The sequence below is a fragment of the Siphateles boraxobius genome, unplaced genomic scaffold, assembly GCF_051911475.1.
Source record: "Siphateles boraxobius isolate OS27281-9 unplaced genomic scaffold, OSU_SipBor_1 260, whole genome shotgun sequence".
In the NCBI taxonomy this organism is placed as follows: domain Eukaryota; kingdom Metazoa; phylum Chordata; class Actinopteri; order Cypriniformes; family Leuciscidae; genus Siphateles; species Siphateles boraxobius.
In genome coordinates this window covers 137501-157500 of record NW_027508877.1, presented here as the reverse complement: position 1 = coordinate 157500, position 20000 = coordinate 137501, and the positions used below count along the sequence as shown (strand labels likewise).

Sequence of the window (20000 nt, the reverse complement as noted above, 5' to 3'; positions counted from 1 at the left end):
TATGTAATCTCGTAAATATTACTTTTACTGTTATCTCATAATAAATGAAAATGTATGTTATCTCATAATAAATTACGTTATGTGTTCTTGTAATAGATGACTTTATGTCATCTCATAAATATAAATTTGTTATCTTAGTATGTCATTCTTTGGACTTTTTATGTCGATAATGACTTACAAAAGCATGATTGTGTTCTCGTGTGGTGGACTTGGCCTATTCATGTTCCTCCAGTATGAGCTTGTGAATCACACGGTGTTCTGTGGTCTAGATCTGAGAGATGGACAACCGCTCGATCGCGCGCTGGCTGAGACACATCGGACTCCCTCAGTACACCAGCGCCCTGGAGAAACAGTACTACGGCCTCGAGGTACACAACCACATACTCACATTCACATCAGATATTTCAAACTGCATTTCACAGCCTTGTTTCATTATTACACATGCAGTTTTTATTAATTAAGAGACTACGTGGAATATTTGTACTTTTAAAATCACTTGTTACAGAGCAGATCGCCAAACAACAATGAAACAGTGAAATGCTGTGTGTGTGTGTGTGTGTGTGTGTGTGTGTGTGTGTGCAGGGTCTCCTATCTGTAACAGAGGATGATCTCAGACTGATGGGAGTCGAAGATCCAGAACACAGAACAACCATCCTAATGCAACTACAGACACAACAGCCTGAGAAAGGTGAACACACACACACACACACACACACACACACACACACACACACACACACACACACATACATTCAAAAACACACACACACAAAAACACACACACACACACACACACACACACACACACACACACACACACACACACACATACATTCAAAAACACACACACACACACACACACACACACACACACACACACACACACACACACACACACACACACACACTCACACACACACACACACATACATTCAAACGTAACATTCCAATAATGCTCGAACAATGATGCAATGTAATGTTCCTTTAACGTTCACATGACCATGAAAGACCATTCTGCAAGCGTTCAGAGCATATTTGTGTTGGCTGTAAAGGAAGATATGGTGCTTATCCTCAGAGAATATCTCCACCGGCACGATTAGCCGGAAAAACACGCTGGCATCACCGATTGACCTGGTCAGATCCACGGACTTCTTCCGGCACAGCATCGTGCCGAGACTGCGTCGCCGTGACAACCGAGTCTCCGCCTCCTGCCTCCAGCTCCACCCTGAAGACCACGCCCCCTCGGGCAAACTCAAGCTCAGGTAATCAACACACCTTCATCAACACACATTATTTATTTAACACTAAACGAGCGCCATTTGTGACCCTGGACCACAAAACCAGCACGAGTCGCACGGGTATATGTGGCAATAGCCGACAACACATTGTATGGGTCAAAATTATCCATTTTTCTTTTATGCCAAAAATCTTTAGGATATTAAGTAAAGATCATGTTGCATGAAGATATTTTGTAAATTTCCGACCTTAAAAATATAAAACAGTTATTTTTGTGAGTGAATGGAGCACAATCGCAAACATGATTTAACAACTTTAAAGTCGATTTTCTCAATCTTTCAATTGTTTTGCACTCTCAGATTCCAGATGTTCAGAATTGTATCACGGCCAAATATTGTCCAATCCTAACAAACCAAACATCAATGGACAGCTTATTTATTAAGCTTTCAGATGATGTAGAAATCTAAATGTTAAAAAAAAATTGACCCATGTGACTGTTTTTTTGGTCCAGGGTCACAGGAAGTAATTTAGCTTTGATGACTAACTTCCTAGTCAAATTACTCACAAATAGTCAAATCAAAATATAAAATCTTATAAAGAAAATAAATGTCACGCTTCTTCAAAAAACATTTATCTATGAAAAAGTTTAGCAAGTATAAACCAGAAGTGTTTTTTTTTTCTTGAAATGTGAGTTTTGTGGTTTACGTTTTAGGGCGAAATATATGTGTACTCCGAAATCTTGAAGAAATGCAGCCGTTTTTGCTAAATTGTCTGAGAATTGTTTTTTTTTACATTTTGCATTTATTAATCTTAGTGCATATTAATTTCAACATTTAATAATTCGTTATCGAAATCAAAGGTTGTATTTGTTAACATTAGTTAAGAACTAACATGAACAAACAATGAACAGCTGGATATTTATTAATATTATATAATATATATTTTATTAATACCTAACATTAATAAAAGGTTAACTAATACAGGAACAAAACTATTGCTCAGTGTTAGTTCATGTTAGTTAATACATTAATGAACCTTATTGTAAAGTGTGACTAGACACCTTAAATTAAGCTATGTCTTAATTAAAAAAATACACTCTGAGAAATATTACAGTACACTGTGTGACAAGATGCCCCAGTCTCACCTATAAAAGTGCACAACATAATAGGTTTACTGTCAGGATGTGTTCTCCTTCAACATGTCACGGCTCACACTGTGGAATCTTTTCTGTGAGCGCGCACACCGTTTGAGTGTGAACGCGCCGTCTTGCGCAATAACGCGCGCGTCTGTGGTTAAACTCGGCGAAACGGGGCGTCGTCGGATCAAGCTTACACAGGTCTCACTCACTCACTCCCCGGGGATCGAGCATGTTTGACGGGTTGCGGGTTTTCAGCGCCTCAGGCGCCGTCACACAGGTGAGTGCGCGCGGAATGCGAGGAATGCGCGAGAGATAGCGGCGCGCGCGGGAGGAGCGGAGCGTGTGTGAACTCGTCAGCTGTGAGTGAGGGATCTGCTGGAGGAGAAGAAGAAGGAGAAGAAGAACACTCGGATCATGATCCGTCTCTCGATGAGAAACTCCACAATAGGAATAGCTTTTGTTTTCCAGGTAAGTTTCAGCTGGTGTTCCCGCACAGACTGTTAATGATTATCCTGGTGTTTGCGATGGGAAGGGCAGAGCTGCAATCGAGACCTTTGAAATATATATATATATATATATATATATATATATATATATATATATATATATGTTGTTAAAACAGAATTTGTTGCTCTCAGGTCGATTTTTAAATACTTTACTTAGCCTACTTACTTTAAAGTTGGTTGTCATTGAAACCAGATATTCTGCATTAGTTAGTTTGATGTGAGTTGCTGAACACAAGTTTGACTTTATGGGTTTCCAAACAACATTAGAGTACATATCCAAAAAACAAAAACAAAACAAAAAACATAGTAATATATTGTATTACTTTTATTAGTGAAATTCTATTTATATTTGTTGCTGTCATTAGGGCATAGGAAGTAGCACAGCAAAATTTTTATTTCTCAGCATTGTTTGTCTTATTTTCTAATCATTAAATATCTAAACAATTAAATCAAGATATGTTTACTGGAGAAGCAAAATGACTTAAGATATAAAGTGTTGTGTTGTGTAAAACTGATCAAAATGAAGTGAGTTTATGCTAAAAACAAGAACAAATATCTGCCAAAAAATTATTTAAAGGGAAAACAAGATAATTTGTCTGACACAACTGGCAGATGCATTATTTGTTTTCATTGTTTTAAGCATAAACTCACTTAATTTTGGTAATTTTTTCAGAAAGCAAGACTTAATATCAAAAGTAAATTTATCTCGATTTCACAATTGTTTAGATATTTGTACTAGGAAATAACACACACAAAAAAAGTACATTAAAACGAGTTTATAGCTTTAGTTTTGTTTTTTGGGAGTTTGACTGCACTGACCTTGAGCCCATAACATCCGTTTCCATGGCAACTGATCCCAGGACATTCCCTGATGTCCACAGGACACAATGCACTGGTTTTGGCTGTGAGATGGGAAGGAAACGCCATTAAAATGTTATTTAAAAACACACCTCTCCATGCCAGTGATCTGTAGTGCTTTACCTTGCTGTTCTCAGAGGTCTTTACTGTAACGGTGAAGTTATCAAACGCTAAGAACAGTTTATCGTAGTTTTGGACTGTCAGCAAATCAGCAGAAGGAGGGTGTGGTGGACGGATACAGAGCCTTGTGAGTGCATGTCCGAAAGTTTATGTCTGTACATGTGTTTCTATGCGGTACAGACGTCAGCATTTGGTGTTCTGTGATGTTTTGAGCTTTGTTTTTTTGTGCAAGGTTCTAAAAGTTTAACAAGTAGATATCCCGATACTTTGTCAAGTCGAATAAACTCAGAATAATAAGACAAATTTTGTATTACAAGTTCTGAAATGTTGTTTAATTATGCAAATGAGGCATTCATCAATCATCTAATCAAATATGCACTAATTTGCATACTATTCCAGCACATAAATCTGAACATCGGATAAAGCCAGGTTAAAAATTCTTGTTTGATTTTGTTGACATAGTAGAGCTAAATGTTTTTACTGAGGGGATTTTGGATTTCTCTCTTTATCTCTCCATAAATCAGAAAATACTGTCGTCAGACAGTAAAAAAGCAAATTATCACCACGTTTTTAGAAATAAAGTGTTAAATATTTATCAGTCGAATGATATATGAACAAACCCCTTGGTACAAACCTTTAAAATATAGATTGGAATAAAACTGTAAATATTGGTGTATATAAGTGATGCTGAAGTGGAGATGAAACTCTTTAAAGATATGTCTTGTAATTGAAATCTACAGACACAAATAGATAAAATGAAGTAAAATAAACACTTTAATGTGTTTTTCCATGTTTTCTTTCCATTATTCAGAACGAAGACATGTTAGGGAAGACAAATACACCTCAAATAGACCAGTGCATGAAAAAAACAATGGTTTTGCCTGTAGTCTAGAATAAAATAAAGCAAACTTAAGTCAAAAATACTGCGACTGAATCAACTTTACCAGATTCCATTAAAGTGGATAAAAAGGTTGTATAAAAATGCATGAATGTAAAAAATGTAAATATTACAAATGAAAAACATAATAAATCTGTTGTGCTCTGTTTCACAGCAGGAGGAAGAGTGTGTCGGCCTTCATCAGTCAGGTGAGCGTGTTACACAGGTCACGCCACACAAACCCGTTGTTCAGTGCTTCATTGTGTAATTGTGATGTTTCTGCAGGTGTTCTCAGGGCTGAAGGACATGGACTCTCTGAAGAAAGAGCTGGAGGAGGAGCTGAAACTCAGCACTGAAGACCTGAGGGGTCACGCCTGGTATCATGGACAGCTGCCGCGCGAGGTGTGTGTGTGTGTGTGTGATACTACAATCGATACTACTAAAAGCCAGCCTTTACCCAAAACCACTCGCTCTCATGACATTACAAACCTGCAGTACGTTGGAAAACAACAGAATGTTTGTCCACAAAGCTCTTTTTCTAGGGATGCACCGATATGAAAATTTTGGCCGATACAGACAATTCTTTATATTTGAAAGCTGATAACCCATATATTGCCCGATAGATTTTAAACCAAATTTTTATATAATATTTAAAAGCCTGATTACAAAAAAAAAGTCTCACCATTAAAATCCGTGTTCCAAACGCACAAATATAATGTTCTCATTGTAATTTTATGAAGCCGATATGACTTGTGCTTCACATAACTGTATTTTTTTATATTTTATATTATATTTCAAGATTTAAATTTTTTTTTCTCTATTAAACCAAGTTTTTCTCTATTAAACCAAGTATATTGTGCAATGCTGTTGTACTGTAAATTACTGGCACGCAGTCCAGCCAAATCTCACTATATGTTGATATCAGTGCATGTATTTGTTTAATAAGTGTGTGTGTGTGTGTGTAGGGTGCGGAGAAGCTGTTCTGTAGGGACGGAGAGTTTCTGGTGCGTGATTCCAGCTCCAGTCCCGGTGAATATGTCCTGAGCTGCATGTGGAAAAATCAACCCATGCACTTCAAAATCATACGTGTCGTTCTGCGACCCAAACAGGTACAGTATCCGTCTCAGCATCCGCCGTGTGAACGAGCGTTCAGAGACTGAGTCTGACGTGTGTATGTGTGTGTGTGTGTAGGGTTACACCAGAGAGCTGTTTCAGTTTGAGAACGATCAGTTCGATAACATACCAGCATTAATTCGGTTTCACGTCGGCGGACGGCGTCCCATCTCGAATTCCACTGGCGCCATCATCTTTCAGCCAATCACGCGCACTCTGCCTCTACGCATCATCAGCGAGCGGCAGGCGGCAAGGTCATCAAGCTCCGCCCATCTGTCACGAGGTCAGAGCAAGAGGCGGAGCCTGAGTTCCTCTCAGAGAGACATGCTGCAGGTCAACAGCAACAACCTACTCAGGTACACACACACACACACACGCACGCACGCACGCACGCACGCACACACACACACACACATACACACACACACACAGTGAAAAAAAAACATCTGGATACCTACATTTAGAACGGTCATTCAAAACAGGAGATTGCAAGGTTTTGGACAGACATTGAGTTGAATTATGATTTTTGCAAGGAGGGAAACAAGAGCATTGTCCATGTATATTTTGATTGCATTTATACAAATTTATTTGGTGTGATTTGGCATTTCTTTGTTTAAAAAGATACAAACATTGAAATGCAACTCAAATTTGTTTTATTTTTCTATGTTAATGATGCTAAACTTATATAAAAATTTACTTTAAAATTGTTTATCCAGACACGTAAATGTTCATGAACAACTACTTATACTCATTTTAAAACAGAAATAGGTAACTAATTTTATACTTTAACAGCATCAAATATAAAGCAAAAGAAGAACTGCAAAGCGTTATGCTGCGTTTACACCGAACGCGAATTGAGCGTCTGGAGCGAATGATTTCCATGTTAAGTCAATGTAAAAGACGTGTTTACGCGTGTCTAGAGGTCCTGCGGCGTGAATGAGACGGTGGACGCGAATTCGCCTAATTGAGCGTCTGGCGTCGATATCCGCGAGTGATTTTATTTGGGACTTTGTGTGCATTCACGCATTTGACGTGAATTCACGTCTGACGCCCGAGTTGAAAAATCTGGGCGTCAATTCGCGCTGCGTTAACCAATCAGGAGCCTGCTTGCTGCTTTCACGTGGTGAAGTAAATATTTTATCACATCAAAACTTGATTTATGAGACATATTCATTAAGTATTGATGCTATTTATTCCATATCTAATGTAGATTATATGAAACATTATTATTCTAATGTAAAGACAACCAACATACTTTAGTGCAAGAACATAATTCTTGTCTGGACAGTGTTGTGTGAGAAAATAAATCACAGGACAGGTTAATCACTTTTGGAGGCTGGCTCCATTTATCATCAAAACAAACGTAAATGACAGATTAGGTGTGTGAGGGCGAGTGTGATCCTCTCTGATGCGGGACAACAGGTCGTCAAACTGGGCGCGGGACAGGCGGAAGTATGCCGTCATACAGGCGCAGCTCCTGGAGCAAATGGTGAAACTCGCCACACTGGGAACGCCTCCGGAGGGTCTGGTGGACAGAAGTACGTCGACGATGAGCCCTACAGCGCTGTCCTGGACTCCAGAGCAAATACAGAGCGGTGACTCTCGATGAATGCTCGATCAACATCAGCCATCTTGCAAACAAACAACCGCCTAGCACTGGCCCCTCCCACAAGAAGCGGATTTCGCCCCGAACGCGCGCAAATTTCGCTTCAAACGCTCGCTTTATACGCGCATCCTATTCGCTTTGGAAGCGTGAGTGGATTCAAAATGTTCAAGCATCCAACTAGACATGATAGAAGCGAATTTGACACTCAATTCGCTTATGATGTGAACGCAGCATTAAAGGGATAGTTCACCCAAAAATGAAAACTAGCTTATGATTTACTCACCCACAAGTCATCTGAGCTGTCCATAAAAGAGAATCTATCCATCATAAAAGTGCATCTATCCATCATAAAAGAGCATCTATCCATCATAAAAGTGCATCTATCATCATAAAAGTGCATCTATCCATCATAAAAGTGCATCTGTCCATCATAAAAGTGCATCTGTCCATCATAAAAGTGCATCTATCCATCATAAAAGAGCATCTATCCATCATAAAAGTGCATCTATCCATCATAAAAGTGCATCTGTCCATCATAAAAGTGCATCTATCATCATAAAAGTGCATCTATCCATCATAAAAGTGCATCTGTCCATCATAAAAGTGCATCTGTCCATCATAAAAGTGCATCTATCCATCATAAAAGTGCATCTATCCATCATAAAAGAGCATCTATCCATCATAAAAGTGCATCTATCCATCATAAAAGTGCATCTGTCCATCATAAAAGTGCATCTATCCATCATAAAAGAGCATCTATCCATCATAAAAGTGCATCTATCCATCATAAAAGTGCATCTGTCCATCATAAAAGTGCATCTATCCATCATAAAAGAGCATCTATCCATCATAAAAGTGCATCTATCCATCATAAAAGTGCATCTATCCATCATAAAAGTGCATCTGTCCATCATAAAAGTGCATCTATCCATCATAAAAGTGCATCTATCCATCATAAAAGAGCATCTATCCATCATAAAAGTGCATCTGTCCATCATAAAAGTGCATCTATCCATCATAAAAGTGCATCTATCCATCATAAAAGTGCATCTATCCATCATAAAAGAGCATCTATCCATCATAAAAGTGCATCTATCCATCATAAAAGTGCATCTATCCATCATAAAAGAGCATCTATCCATCATAAAAGTGCATCTATCCATCATAAAAGTGCATCTATCCATCATAAAAGAGCATCTGTCCATCATAAAAGAGCATCTCTCCATCATTAAAGTGCATCTGTCCATCATAAAAGAGCATCTATCCATCATAAAAGAGCATCTGTCCATAATAAAAGTGCATCTATCCATCATAAAAGTGCATCTATCCATCATAAAAGTGCATCTATCCATCATAAAAGAGCATCTATCCATCATAAAAGTGCATCTATCCATCATAAAAGTGCATCTATCCATCATAAAAGTGCATCTGTCCATCATAAAAGTGCATCCATCCATCATAAAAGTGCATCTATCCATTTCTAAAGTGCTCCACAGGCTCCAGGGGATAATAAAGGCCTTCTGAAGTGAAGCCATGCATTCTTTTAAGAAAATTATCCATATTTAAAACTTTATCGACTAAAATTTCCGGTAGACAGATTTAAAGAATGTTGCAGTAAAAAAGGAACCGTGTCAGAATCAGACACAATACATGTCTAGCACACTGTGTATAGTTGTCATATTAACGGTGTATTGTTTGTGTGTGTGTTAGGAGCGGCAGTCAGCCTGCTAATCTGGAGACAGTGGGGAGACCATTTCTACAGTCTGCACAATCTGACAGCAACCTCCGTACAGGTACACACACACACACACACACACACACACACACACACACACACACACACACACACACACACACACACACACACACACACACACACACAGACACACACACACACACACACACACACTTACACTCACACTCACACGATGAACATACTAAAAAACTGATCTGGGATCTGATTACTACACAGATTGATTTGTCCATGTTCCTCAGGTGTTCCTCAGTGCAGTGCGTCACATGACTCTGGCCCCGCCTCCGTGTCCCCGGTGTTCCGCACAGGAAGTGAGCCTGTCCTCAGCCCAGCCACTTCCTGTCAGTCGAGTCTCGGTGGGTCTCCTCTGGTTGGCTCTGATGGACAGCTCCACTCCCGAGCGCCGCCAAAACCCCTGCGCATCTCCATTGTGTTCCCCCCGACCCAGAGCGACCCTGGTGACCTCTACGGAGAGCTGGTGCCACAGGTCAGAGGTCATGAGCGCAGGACACACTTCTGGCATAATTATATCAGTGGTGATAGAAAAAGTATGAGACAAGAGGAAAAATTTGGTTTCTCTCGCAAAAGTAGTGCAATATCCTAAGAAACCTTGCGTTCGCTCACAAAACTTTAATTCGCTCATATTTTTGCAAAGTTTCTTGGGGAAACGTAAAAGTTTTGTGAAGTTGTGCAAAGTTTTTAGGATGCAACAAGTATTGATATATTAAATTTTTTCCCATCACCGTGTCACTTAGTTTTGCATATATTAAGGAGTTGAAATGGCTAATTAGACAATAAGTGGTCCTCTGCCGCCATCTACTGGTGAAAACGCAAAGTTTCTTAGGTACACGCAAATGTTTTTTGGATGCAACAATTATTGAAATATTACATTTTTCCCCATCACTATGTCACTTCAGAGGCTCCATACAGTCTACAAAGACAAAAATCTGTCTGTTTGCAAAGAAAGTTTTTTATAATTTAAATGAATAAATTTGGTTGACATCACGAGACCTCATATAGTGATAGTTCACCCAATAACTTATCGTCATTATTTATTCGTGTCATTCCAAATATGGATGACTTCCTTTCTTCTGTGGGAAAACGTTTCAGTGTTTTTATCCGTATAATGGAAGTCAATGGGGTCCGACTGATATTATTATCAGATTACAGAAGTTCCAATTTGAGTTTCGTGTTAATGTCAACATTTGACTCCATGTATGACGGTAATGAACTGACCTTTGACCTCGCAGGTCCCGGTCACCATGTTGCCGAAAGGTCACGCGGCGCGGCTCCGTGCTCAGGAGAAGTGGACGAGCCGTGCGCGCCTCACCGAGACTAGCTTTGGGTTCCTGGAGGCGCAGAAGCTGGAGGAGCAGCCACTCACACACACACACACACACGGAGACGAGGACGAGCGTGACTGGTGTTTCCAGCGGCCGCTGACGGAGACGAACTCCTGCTTTCGTCTGGAGGAGTTTCGTTCGCTTCTGCTGCCCGAGAACAACCGCCCGCTGGACCAGAGCGTCCTGATGAGGGTCAAAGAGCTGCTCACACACACCGACGCCCGAACCACCGCACTGCACATGCTCAGCGTCAACTGCCAGGTACACTCACACTCACACACACACACTCACACGCTGGACCAAAGCGTCCTGATGAGGGTCAAAGAGCTGCTCACACACACCGACGCCCGAACCACCGCACTGCACATGCTCAGCGTCAACTGCCAGGTACACACACACTCACACACTCACACGCTGGACCAGAGCGTCCTGATGAGGGTCAAAGAGCTGCTCACACACACCGACGCCCGAACCACCGCACTGCACATGCTCAGCGTCAACTGCCAGGTACACACTCACTTACACACACACACACACACACACACACACACACACACACACACACACACACACACACACACACACACACACACACACACACACACACACACACACACACACACACTCACACGCTGGACCAGAGCGTCCTGATGAGGGTCAAATAGCTGCTCACACACACTGACGCCAGAACCACTACACATGCTCAGCGTCAACTGCCAGGTACACACTCACACACACACACACACTCACACTCACACACACACACACACACACACACACACACGGTGGACCAGAGCGTCCTGATGAGGGTCAAAGAGCTGCTCACACACACCGACGCCCGAACCACCACACTGCACATGCTCAGCGTCAACTGCCAGGTACACACACACTCACATGCGAAAACACGCACACACACACACACACAGAGGGTTATTATCGCCAATCTAAATAAAGCATCATTTATAAATAATATTGAAGTAACCTGGTCGATGGGACACACTTATAAATGCAAGTGTTTACAGAGCTTTTATTTATTATATTTTGAATATGGCTCAGGTGGCGCGTGTCACAGGTGTGACGCCGGAGCAGAAGAGCATCATGGGAGTTGAGAGCGGACTGGAGCTCATCACGCTGCCACATGGAGGCCAGCTCAGACGGGACCTGCTGGAAAGGTGTGTGTGTGTGTGTGTGCGCGCGTGTGTGTGTGTGTGTGCGCGCGCGTGTGTGTGTGTGTGTGTGTGTGTGTGTGTGTGTGTGTGTGTGTTGCGGCCGCCACTGTGTTGTGATGTTTCTCAGTGTTGGGGACAGTTAATTTGAAAAGTAATGCATTACAATATTGTGTTACTCCCTTAAAAAGTAACTAATTGGGTTACTTTGTTAGCAAAGTAATGCGTTATGTTACTTTTGCATTACCTTTTTTTTTCACCTGGGCTGGGCTTGTTTTTTTATAACAAAAAAGTTATATTTTTGGGCAAATGTAAAGACCCTTTCACACCTAAAGTGAAATAATAATCCTCATGCTGAAGGAAATGCAGATTGACTCCTGTACAGTAGAGGCTCAAACAAACCATTCAGCTGCTGTTAGAAGAATAGATGCAGGAGAAGAAAGTCTAACATTTACTTTACCAATAAAAACAAACAAAAAATTACTTAAAATTACTTTATTTTTGCTTATGGTTTGGAATGGCAAGTACATTGGTCAATAAAGTGAGATTAAATGCATAACATTTTTGTTTTATTTAGCATATTTAATTATTGGAGGTTTGTTAGTATTCTGATTTTGCATTTTACTGATTTTATACATTTTGAAGAATCCTGAATCTGATTTTTGTGCAAATACTAATGTAAATGCACGCTCACATTTAGTCTAGAACTACAATAACCATCATGTTCACACGCGACGCTTCTGCACTTACGATTTGTCTCAACATGACGACAGGAGAGCTGTCAGTCAATAAATGGAAAAAACAAAGTAACTTGCATTACTTATTTGAAAAAGTAACAGCTATTTTGTTGCAAATTTTAAAAGTAATGCGTTAATTTACTAGTTACTTGATAAAGTAATCTGATTACGTAACTGAGGTTGCCTGTAATACGTTCCCGGACACTGGTGATGCGTGCTGATGTCATCACCTGCGGCGTTCCCATCAGACACCACTCTCTGGCTCTGGGTGTGGCGGTGGATCTGCTGGGCTGTACTGGGACCCTGGTTCAGCGAGCGACGGTGCTGAGCAAGATCATCACGCTGGCACAGGAGCTGCGCAACACCACACGAGACCTGTACGCCTTCTCCGCCGTCATGAAGGCGCTCGAGCTGCCGCAGGTATCATCTCGTTTTCAGAGGAATCTCTCAAGATGTTGTTTTAGCTGTAACAAATCCTTCCCTCGCGGGTCAAAATGACCCGAAGCCCTAAAATTATACTTTTTTTTATTTTTGTCCAGAAAGCTTATTCAATTCAATTCACGTTTATTTGTATAGCGCTTTTCACAATACACATCGTTTCAAAGCAGCTTTACAGAAAATGCACGAGTCCACATTACAATTTAGAGTGATCTGTTATCAGAGGTAACTGTCTAAGTTATGTATTTCAGAAATATACATATACAAATCACAGTTACCGAAAAAGGTATTCATTTAAACGTTGTAATAATTTAAGGCAGAAACAATGAGCTCGTTGAAGTAATGAATACTTGTTTGTTAACAAATGATTATGACATTTAGAAAAATGTAGCATTGGTGCATGTATCACATCTCGCTTTCAGAGAAATCTGTCAAGATGTGGTTTTCGCTTAAGGGTTAGGGTTGGTAGTTTTGATATTTGACTGCTTTTGTTATTTTAATGAGTGAATTAAATCTTATAGACTATAATGTGAAAAATCGTATTCTGTGAAAAAACTACATAATGGAAAGTATTTATTGTTATTTCTAAACTCGGTAGCATCAAAATGGGTACACTGGGAAAAACTCATATGCGTGAAATTGTGAGTTATTTTGAATTTGAAATTTAATTTGGAAGAATGTGAGGATTGTGCTTAAATTACTATTTATTTATTTATTTATTTATAATGTATTGATCAAATCTAGTAATTTAAAGGAGAAAAAAAGGGAAAAAGGTGCATTAAAAATAGAAAAAACTAAAATTAAATAAGCTTTCTGGACAATTTTAGGGCTGACCCGTGAGGGAAGGATGAGGGTTAAGCCTAAACCTAACTCAAATACTCAGTACAGACACAAAAAGCTTTACTGAATCAAAATTAGAGAGTTTTTGCAAGAAGAAATATATGCCAAAAATAATATTGCTTTCGCTTTAAATTAAGATAATTTTTCAATTTTTTTTAGTAATACAGAGATGTAGCAGAAAACATGATTTTTCTTCTGTCAGTGACCGTAATTCTAACCTCAAAATTAGGATTAGACATAAAAAAATATCATAGTGATAATTGGCTGGGAATGATATGATTGATGATTGATATGAATCATGTCTTTGTAGCAGTTTTTCTGGTGACTAAAGGATAATTCAAGATGTCATACACATCATATTTAGTGAGAAAGTGACATGCTAGAGCAAAACAGGCACTATTTAAGGAATCAGTCCCCAAAATGTGTGAGAAACAAGTACTGTATTCAGCAGACATGATGTTGTACGCTGTAATTGTGTTGTTATTAATATAAATGTTGTCCTTCAGGTGGTCAGGTTGGAGAATACGTGGCGAGCGCTGCGGCGTAATCACACCGACAGCGCCGTGACCTTCGAAAAGAACCTGAAACCCTTCATGAAGTCCCTGAATGAGGGCGAGGGTAAGTGTGTGTGTGTGTTTACAGTGAGTCTGACTGTGTTTACAGCGAGTCTACAGCGAGTGTGAGTGAGATTACAGCGAGTGTGAGTGAGTTTACAGCGGGTGTGAGTGAGTCTACAGCGAGTGTGAGTGAGATTACAGCGAGTGTAAGTGAGTTTACAGCGTGTGTGAGTGAGTTTACAGCGAGTGTGAGTGAGTCTACAGCGAGTGTGAGTGAGATTACAGCGAGTGTAAGTGAGTCTACAGCGAGTGTGAGTGAGATTACAGCGAGGTCGAGTGAGTTTACAGCGAGTGTGAGTGAGATTACAGCGAGTCAGAGTGAGTCTACAGCGAGTGTGAGTGAGATTACAGCGAGTGTAAGTGAGTCTACAGCGAGTGTGAGTGAGATTACAGCGAGTGTAAGTGAGTCTACAGCGAGTCAGAGTGAGTCTACAGGGTATGTGTGAGTGAGTTTACAGCGAGTGTAAGTGAGTTTACAGCGAGTGTAAGTGAGTTTACAGCGAGTGTGAGTGAGTTTACAGCGAGTATTGGTGAGTTTACAGCGAGTGTAAGTGAGTCTACAGCGAGTCTGAGTTTACAGCGAGTGTGAGTGAGTTTACAGCGAGTGTGAGTTTACAGCGAGTGAGTTTACAGCGAGTGTGAGTGAGTTTACAGCGAGTGTGAGTGAGTTTACAGCGAGTGTGAGTGAGTTTACAGCGAGTGTGAGTGAGTTTACAGCGAGTGTGAGTGAGTCTACAGCGAGTGTGAGTGAGACTACAGCGAGTGTGAGTGAGTCTACAGCGAGTGTGAGTGAGTTTACAGCGTGTGTGAGTGAGTTTACAGCGTGTGTGAGTGAGTTTACAGCGAGTGTGAGTGAGTCTACAGCGAGTGTGAGTGAGTTTACAGCGTGTGTGAGTGAGTTTACAGCGAGTGTGAGTGAGTCTACAGCGAGTGTGAGTGAGATTACAGCGAGTGTGAGTGAGTTTACAGCGAGTGTGAGTGAGTCTACAGCGAGTGTGAGTGAGATTACAGCGAGTGTGAGTTTACAGCGAGTGTGAGTGAGTTTACAGCGAGTGTGAGTGAGATTACAGCGAGTGTGAGTGAGTTTACAGCGAGTGTGAGATTACAGCGAGTGTGAGTGAGATTACAGCGAGTGTGAGTGAGTCTACAGCGAGTGTGAGTTTACAGCGAGTGTGAGTGAGTCTACAGCGAGTGTGAGTGAGATTACAGCGAGTGTAAGTGAGTTTACAGCGTGTGTGAGTGAGTTTACAGCGAGTGTGAGTGAGATTACAGCCAGTCAAAGTGAGTCTACAGCGAGTGTGAGTGAGTTTACAGCGAGTGTGAGTTTACAGCGTGTGTGAGTGAGTTTACAGCGAGTGTGAGTGAGTCTACAGCGAGTGTGAGTGAGTTTACAGCGTGTGTGAGTGAGTTTACAGCGAGTGTGAGTGAGTCTACAGCGAGTGTGAGTGAGATTACAGCGAGTGTGAGTGAGTTTACAGCGAGTGTGAGTGAGTGTACAGCGAGTGTGAGTGAGATTACAGCGAGTGTGAGTTTACAGCGAGTGTGAGTGAGTTTACAGCGAGTGTGAGTGAGATTACAGCGAGTGTGAGTGAGTTTACAGCGAGTGTGAGATTACAGCGAGTGTGAGTGAGATTACAGCGAGTGTGAGTGAGTCTACAGCGAGTGTGAGTTTACAGCGAGTGTGAGTGAGTCTACAGCGAGTGTGAGTGAGATTACAGCGAGTGTAAGTGAGTTTACAGCGTGTGTGAGTGAGTTTACAGCGAGTGTGAGTGAGATTACAGCCAGTCAGAGTGAGTCTACAGCGAGTGTGAGTGAGTTTACAGCGAGTGTGAGTTTACAGCGTGTGTGAGTGAGTTTACAGCGTGTGTGAGTGAGTTTACAGCGAGTGTGAGTGAGATTACAGCGAGGTGGTCGAGTGAGTTTACAGCGAGTGTGAGTGAGATTACAGCGAGTCAGAGTCAGTCTACAGGGTATGTGTGAGTGAGTTTACAGCGAGTGTAAGTGAGTTTACAGCGAGTGTAAGTGAGTTTACAGCGAGTGTGAGTGAGTTTACAGCGAGTATTGGTGAGTTTACAGCGAGTGTAAGTGAGTCTACAGCGAGTCTGAGTTTACAGCGAGTGTGAGTGAGTTTACAGCGAGTGTGAGTTTACAGCGAGTGAGTTTACAGCGAGTGTGAGTGAGTTTACAGCGAGTGTGAGTGAGTTTACAGCGTGTGTGAGTGTTTACAGCGAGTGTGAGTGAGTTTACAGCGAGTGTGAGTGAGTTTACAGCGAGTGTGAGTGAGTCTACAGCGAGTGTGAGTGAGACTACAGCGAGTGTGAGTGAGTCTACAGCGAGTGTGAGTGAGTTTACAGCGTGTGTGAGTGAGTTTACAGCGTGTGTGAGTGAGTTTACAGCGAGTGTGAGTGAGTCTACAGCGAGTGTGAGTGAGTTTACAGCGTGTGTGAGTGAGTTTACAGCGAGTGTGAGTGAGTCTACAGCGAGTGTGAGTGAGATTACAGCGAGTGTGAGTGAGTTTACAGCGAGTGTGAGTGAGTCTACAGCGAGTGTGAGTGAGATTACAGCGAGTGTGAGTTTACAGCGAGTGTGAGTGAGTTTACAGCGAGTGTGAGTGAGATTACAGCGAGTGTGAGTGAGTTTACAGCGAGTGTGAGATTACAGCGAGTGTGAGTGAGATTACAGCGAGTGTGAGTGAGTCTACAGCGAGTGTGAGTTTACAGCGAGTGTGAGTGAGTCTACAGCGAGTGTGAGTGAGATTACAGCGAGTGTAAGTGAGTTTACAGCGTGTGTGAGTGAGTTTACAGCGAGTGTGAGTGAGATTACAGCCAGTCAAAGTGAGTCTACAGCGAGTGTGAGTGAGTTTACAGCGAGTGTGAGTTTACAGCGTGTGTGAGTGAGTTTACAGCGAGTGTGAGTGAGTCTACAGCGAGTGTGAGTGAGTTTACAGCGTGTGTGAGTGAGTTTACAGCGAGTGTGAGTGAGTCTACAGCGAGTGTGAGTGAGATTACAGCGAGTGTGAGTGAGTTTACAGCGAGTGTGAGTGAGTGTACAGCGAGTGTGAGTGAGATTACAGCGAGTGTGAGTTTACAGCGAGTGTGAGTGAGTTTACAGCGAGTGTGAGTGAGATTACAGCGAGTGTGAGTGAGTTTACAGCGAGTGTGAGATTACAGCGAGTGTGAGTGAGATTACAGCGAGTGTGAGTGAGTCTACAGCGAGTGTGAGTTTACAGCGAGTGTGAGTGAGTCTACAGCGAGTGTGAGTGAGATTACAGCGAGTGTAAGTGAGTTTACAGCGTGTGTGAGTGAGTTTACAGCGAGTGTGAGTGAGATTACAGCCAGTCAGAGTGAGTCTACAGCGAGTGTGAGTGAGTTTACAGCGAGTGTGAGTTTACAGCGTGTGTGAGTGAGTTTACAGCGTGTGTGAGTGAGTTTACAGCGAGTGTGAGTGAGATTACAGCGAGTCAGAGTGAGTCTACAGCGAGTGTGAGTGAGTTTACAGCGAGTATGAGTGAGTTTACAGCGAGTGTAAGTGAGTCTACAGCGAGTCTGAGTTTACAGCGAGTGTGAGTGAGTTTACAGCAAGTGCGTTTACAGCAAGTGAGTTTACAGTGAGTGAGTTTACAGCGAGTGTGAGTGAGTTTACAGCGAGTCTGAGTGAGTTTACAGCGAGTGTGAGTTTACAGCGAGTGAGTTTATAGTTAGTATGTTTGAGTTTACAGCGAGTGTTTGAGTGTTTACAGTGAGTGTCAGTGAGTCTGAGTGAGTTTACAGCGAGTGTGAGTGAGATTACAGCGAGTGTGAGTCTACAGCGAGTGTGAGTGAGTTTACAGCGAGTACGAGTGAGTTTACAGTGAGTGTGAGTGAGTTTACAGCGAGTCTGAGTGAGTTTACAGCGAGTGAGTTTACAGTGAGTTTACAGCGAGTGTGAGTGAGTTTACAGCGGGTATGAGTGTTTACAGTGAGTGTTAGTGAGTCTGAGTGAGTTTACAGCGAGTGTGATTGAGTTTACAGCGAGTGTAAATGGGTTTACAGCGAGTGAGTTTACAGTGAGTGTGAGTGAGTTTACACTGAGTCTGAGTGAGTTTACAGCGAGTCTGAGTGAGTTTACAGCGAGTCTGAGTGAGTTTACGGTGAGTGTGAGTGAGTTTACAGCGAGTCTGAGAGAGTCTACTGAGAGTCTGAGTGAGTTTACAGCGAGTGTGAGTTTACAGCGAGTGAGTTTACAGTGAGTGAGTTTACAGCGAGTCTGAGTGAGTTTACAGCGAGTCTGAGTGAGTTTACAGCGAGTCTGAGTGAGTCTACAGCGAGTGTGAGTTTACAGCGAGTGAGTTTACAGCGAGTGAGTTTACAGTGAGTGAGTTTACAGCGAGTCTGAGTGAGTCTACAGCGTGTGTGAGTGAGTTTACAGCGAGTGTGAGTTTACAGCGAGTGAGTTTACAGTGAGTGAGTTTACAGCGAGTCTGAGTGAGTCTACAGCGAGTGTGAGTTTACAGCGAGTGAGTTTACAGCGAGTGAGTTTACAGTGAGTGAGTTTACAGCGAGTCTGAGTGAGTCTACAGCGAGTCTGAGTGAGTTTACAGCGAGTGTGAGTTTACAGCGAGTGAGTTTACAGCGAGTGAGTTTACAGTGAGTGAGTTTACAGCGAGTCTGAGTGAGTCTACAGCGTGTGTGAGTGAGTTTACAGCGAGTGTGAGTGAGATTACAGCGAGTGTAAGTGAGTCTACAGCGAGTCTGAGTTTACAGCGAGTGTGAGTGAGTTTACAGCGAGTGTGAGTTAACAGCGAGTGAGTTTACAGAGAGTGAGTTGACAGCGAGTGTGAGTGAGTTTACAGCGAGTGTGAGTGAGTCTACAGCGAGTGTGAGTGAGTTTACAGTGAGTGAGTTTACAGTGAGTGAGTTGACAGCGAGTGTGAGTGAGTCTACAGCGAGTGTTAGTGAGTTTACAGCGAGTGAGTTTACAGTGAGTGTGAGTGAGTTTACAGCGAGTACGAGTGAGTTTACAGTGAGTGTGAGTGTTTACAGTGACTGTGAGTGAGTCTGAGTGAGTCTACAGCGAGTACGAGTGAGTTTACGGTGAGTGTGAGTGAGTTTACAGCGAGTCTGAGTGAGATTACAGCGAGTGTGAGTGAGTCTACAGCGAGTACGAGTGAGTTTACGGTGAGTGTGAGTGAGTTTCCAGCGAGTCTGAGTGAGTTTACAGTGAGTCTTAGTGAGTTTACAGCGAGTCTGAGTGAGTTTACAGCGAGTGTGAGTGAGTTTACAGCGAGTGTGAGTTTACAGCGAGTGAGTTTACAGTGAGTGAGTTTACAGCGAGTGTGAGTGAGTCTACAGCGAGTGTGAGTGAGTCTAGAGCGAGTCTGAGTGAGTTTACAGCGAGTGTGAGTGAGTCTACAGCGAGTGTGAGTGAGTTTACAGCGAATGTGAGAGAGTCTACAGCGAGTGTGAGTGAGTCTACAGCGAGTGTGAGTGAGTTTACAGCGAGTTTAAGTTTACAGTGAGTGAGTTTACAGTGAGTGAGTTTACAGCGAGTGTGAGTGAGTCTGCAGCGAGTCTGAGTGAGTTTACAGCGAGTGTGAGTGAGTTTTCAGCGAGTGTGATTTTACAGCGAGTGAGTTTACAGCGAGTGTGAGTTTACAGTGAGTGAGTTTACAGC

The 20000-nt window shown here is 42.1% G+C and overlaps 1 protein-coding gene across 6 annotated transcripts in view; it reads left to right on the top strand.

The window, feature by feature from the left end:
• LOC143752304 (breast cancer anti-estrogen resistance protein 3 homolog) overlaps positions 1-20000 on the top strand; it is a 29970-nt gene that overhangs the window by 1409 nt on the left and 8561 nt on the right. For 3 of the 6 annotated variants that reach the window (XM_077245431.1, XM_077245433.1, XM_077245432.1), the window contains 13 exons: positions 270-368; positions 583-688; positions 1076-1262; positions 4911-4944; positions 5021-5137; positions 5701-5844; positions 5927-6204; positions 9165-9247; positions 9450-9694; positions 10458-10811; positions 11607-11722; positions 12702-12873; positions 14238-14349. In XM_077245431.1, coding sequence (XP_077101546.1) covers positions 279-368; positions 583-688; positions 1076-1262; positions 4911-4944; positions 5021-5137; positions 5701-5844; positions 5927-6204; positions 9165-9247; positions 9450-9694; positions 10458-10811; positions 11607-11722; positions 12702-12873; positions 14238-14349 — 2038 coding nt within the window. In that variant the 5' untranslated portion in view covers positions 270-278. Of the gene's footprint in view, positions 1-232; positions 369-533; positions 689-1075; positions 1263-2406; positions 2843-4910; positions 4945-5020; positions 5138-5700; positions 5845-5926; positions 6205-9164; positions 9248-9449; positions 9695-10457; positions 10812-11606; positions 11723-12701; positions 12874-14237; positions 14350-20000 lie in introns of those variants that run through there. The other 3 variants (XM_077245436.1, XM_077245434.1, XM_077245437.1) reach the window with 3 other exon arrangements.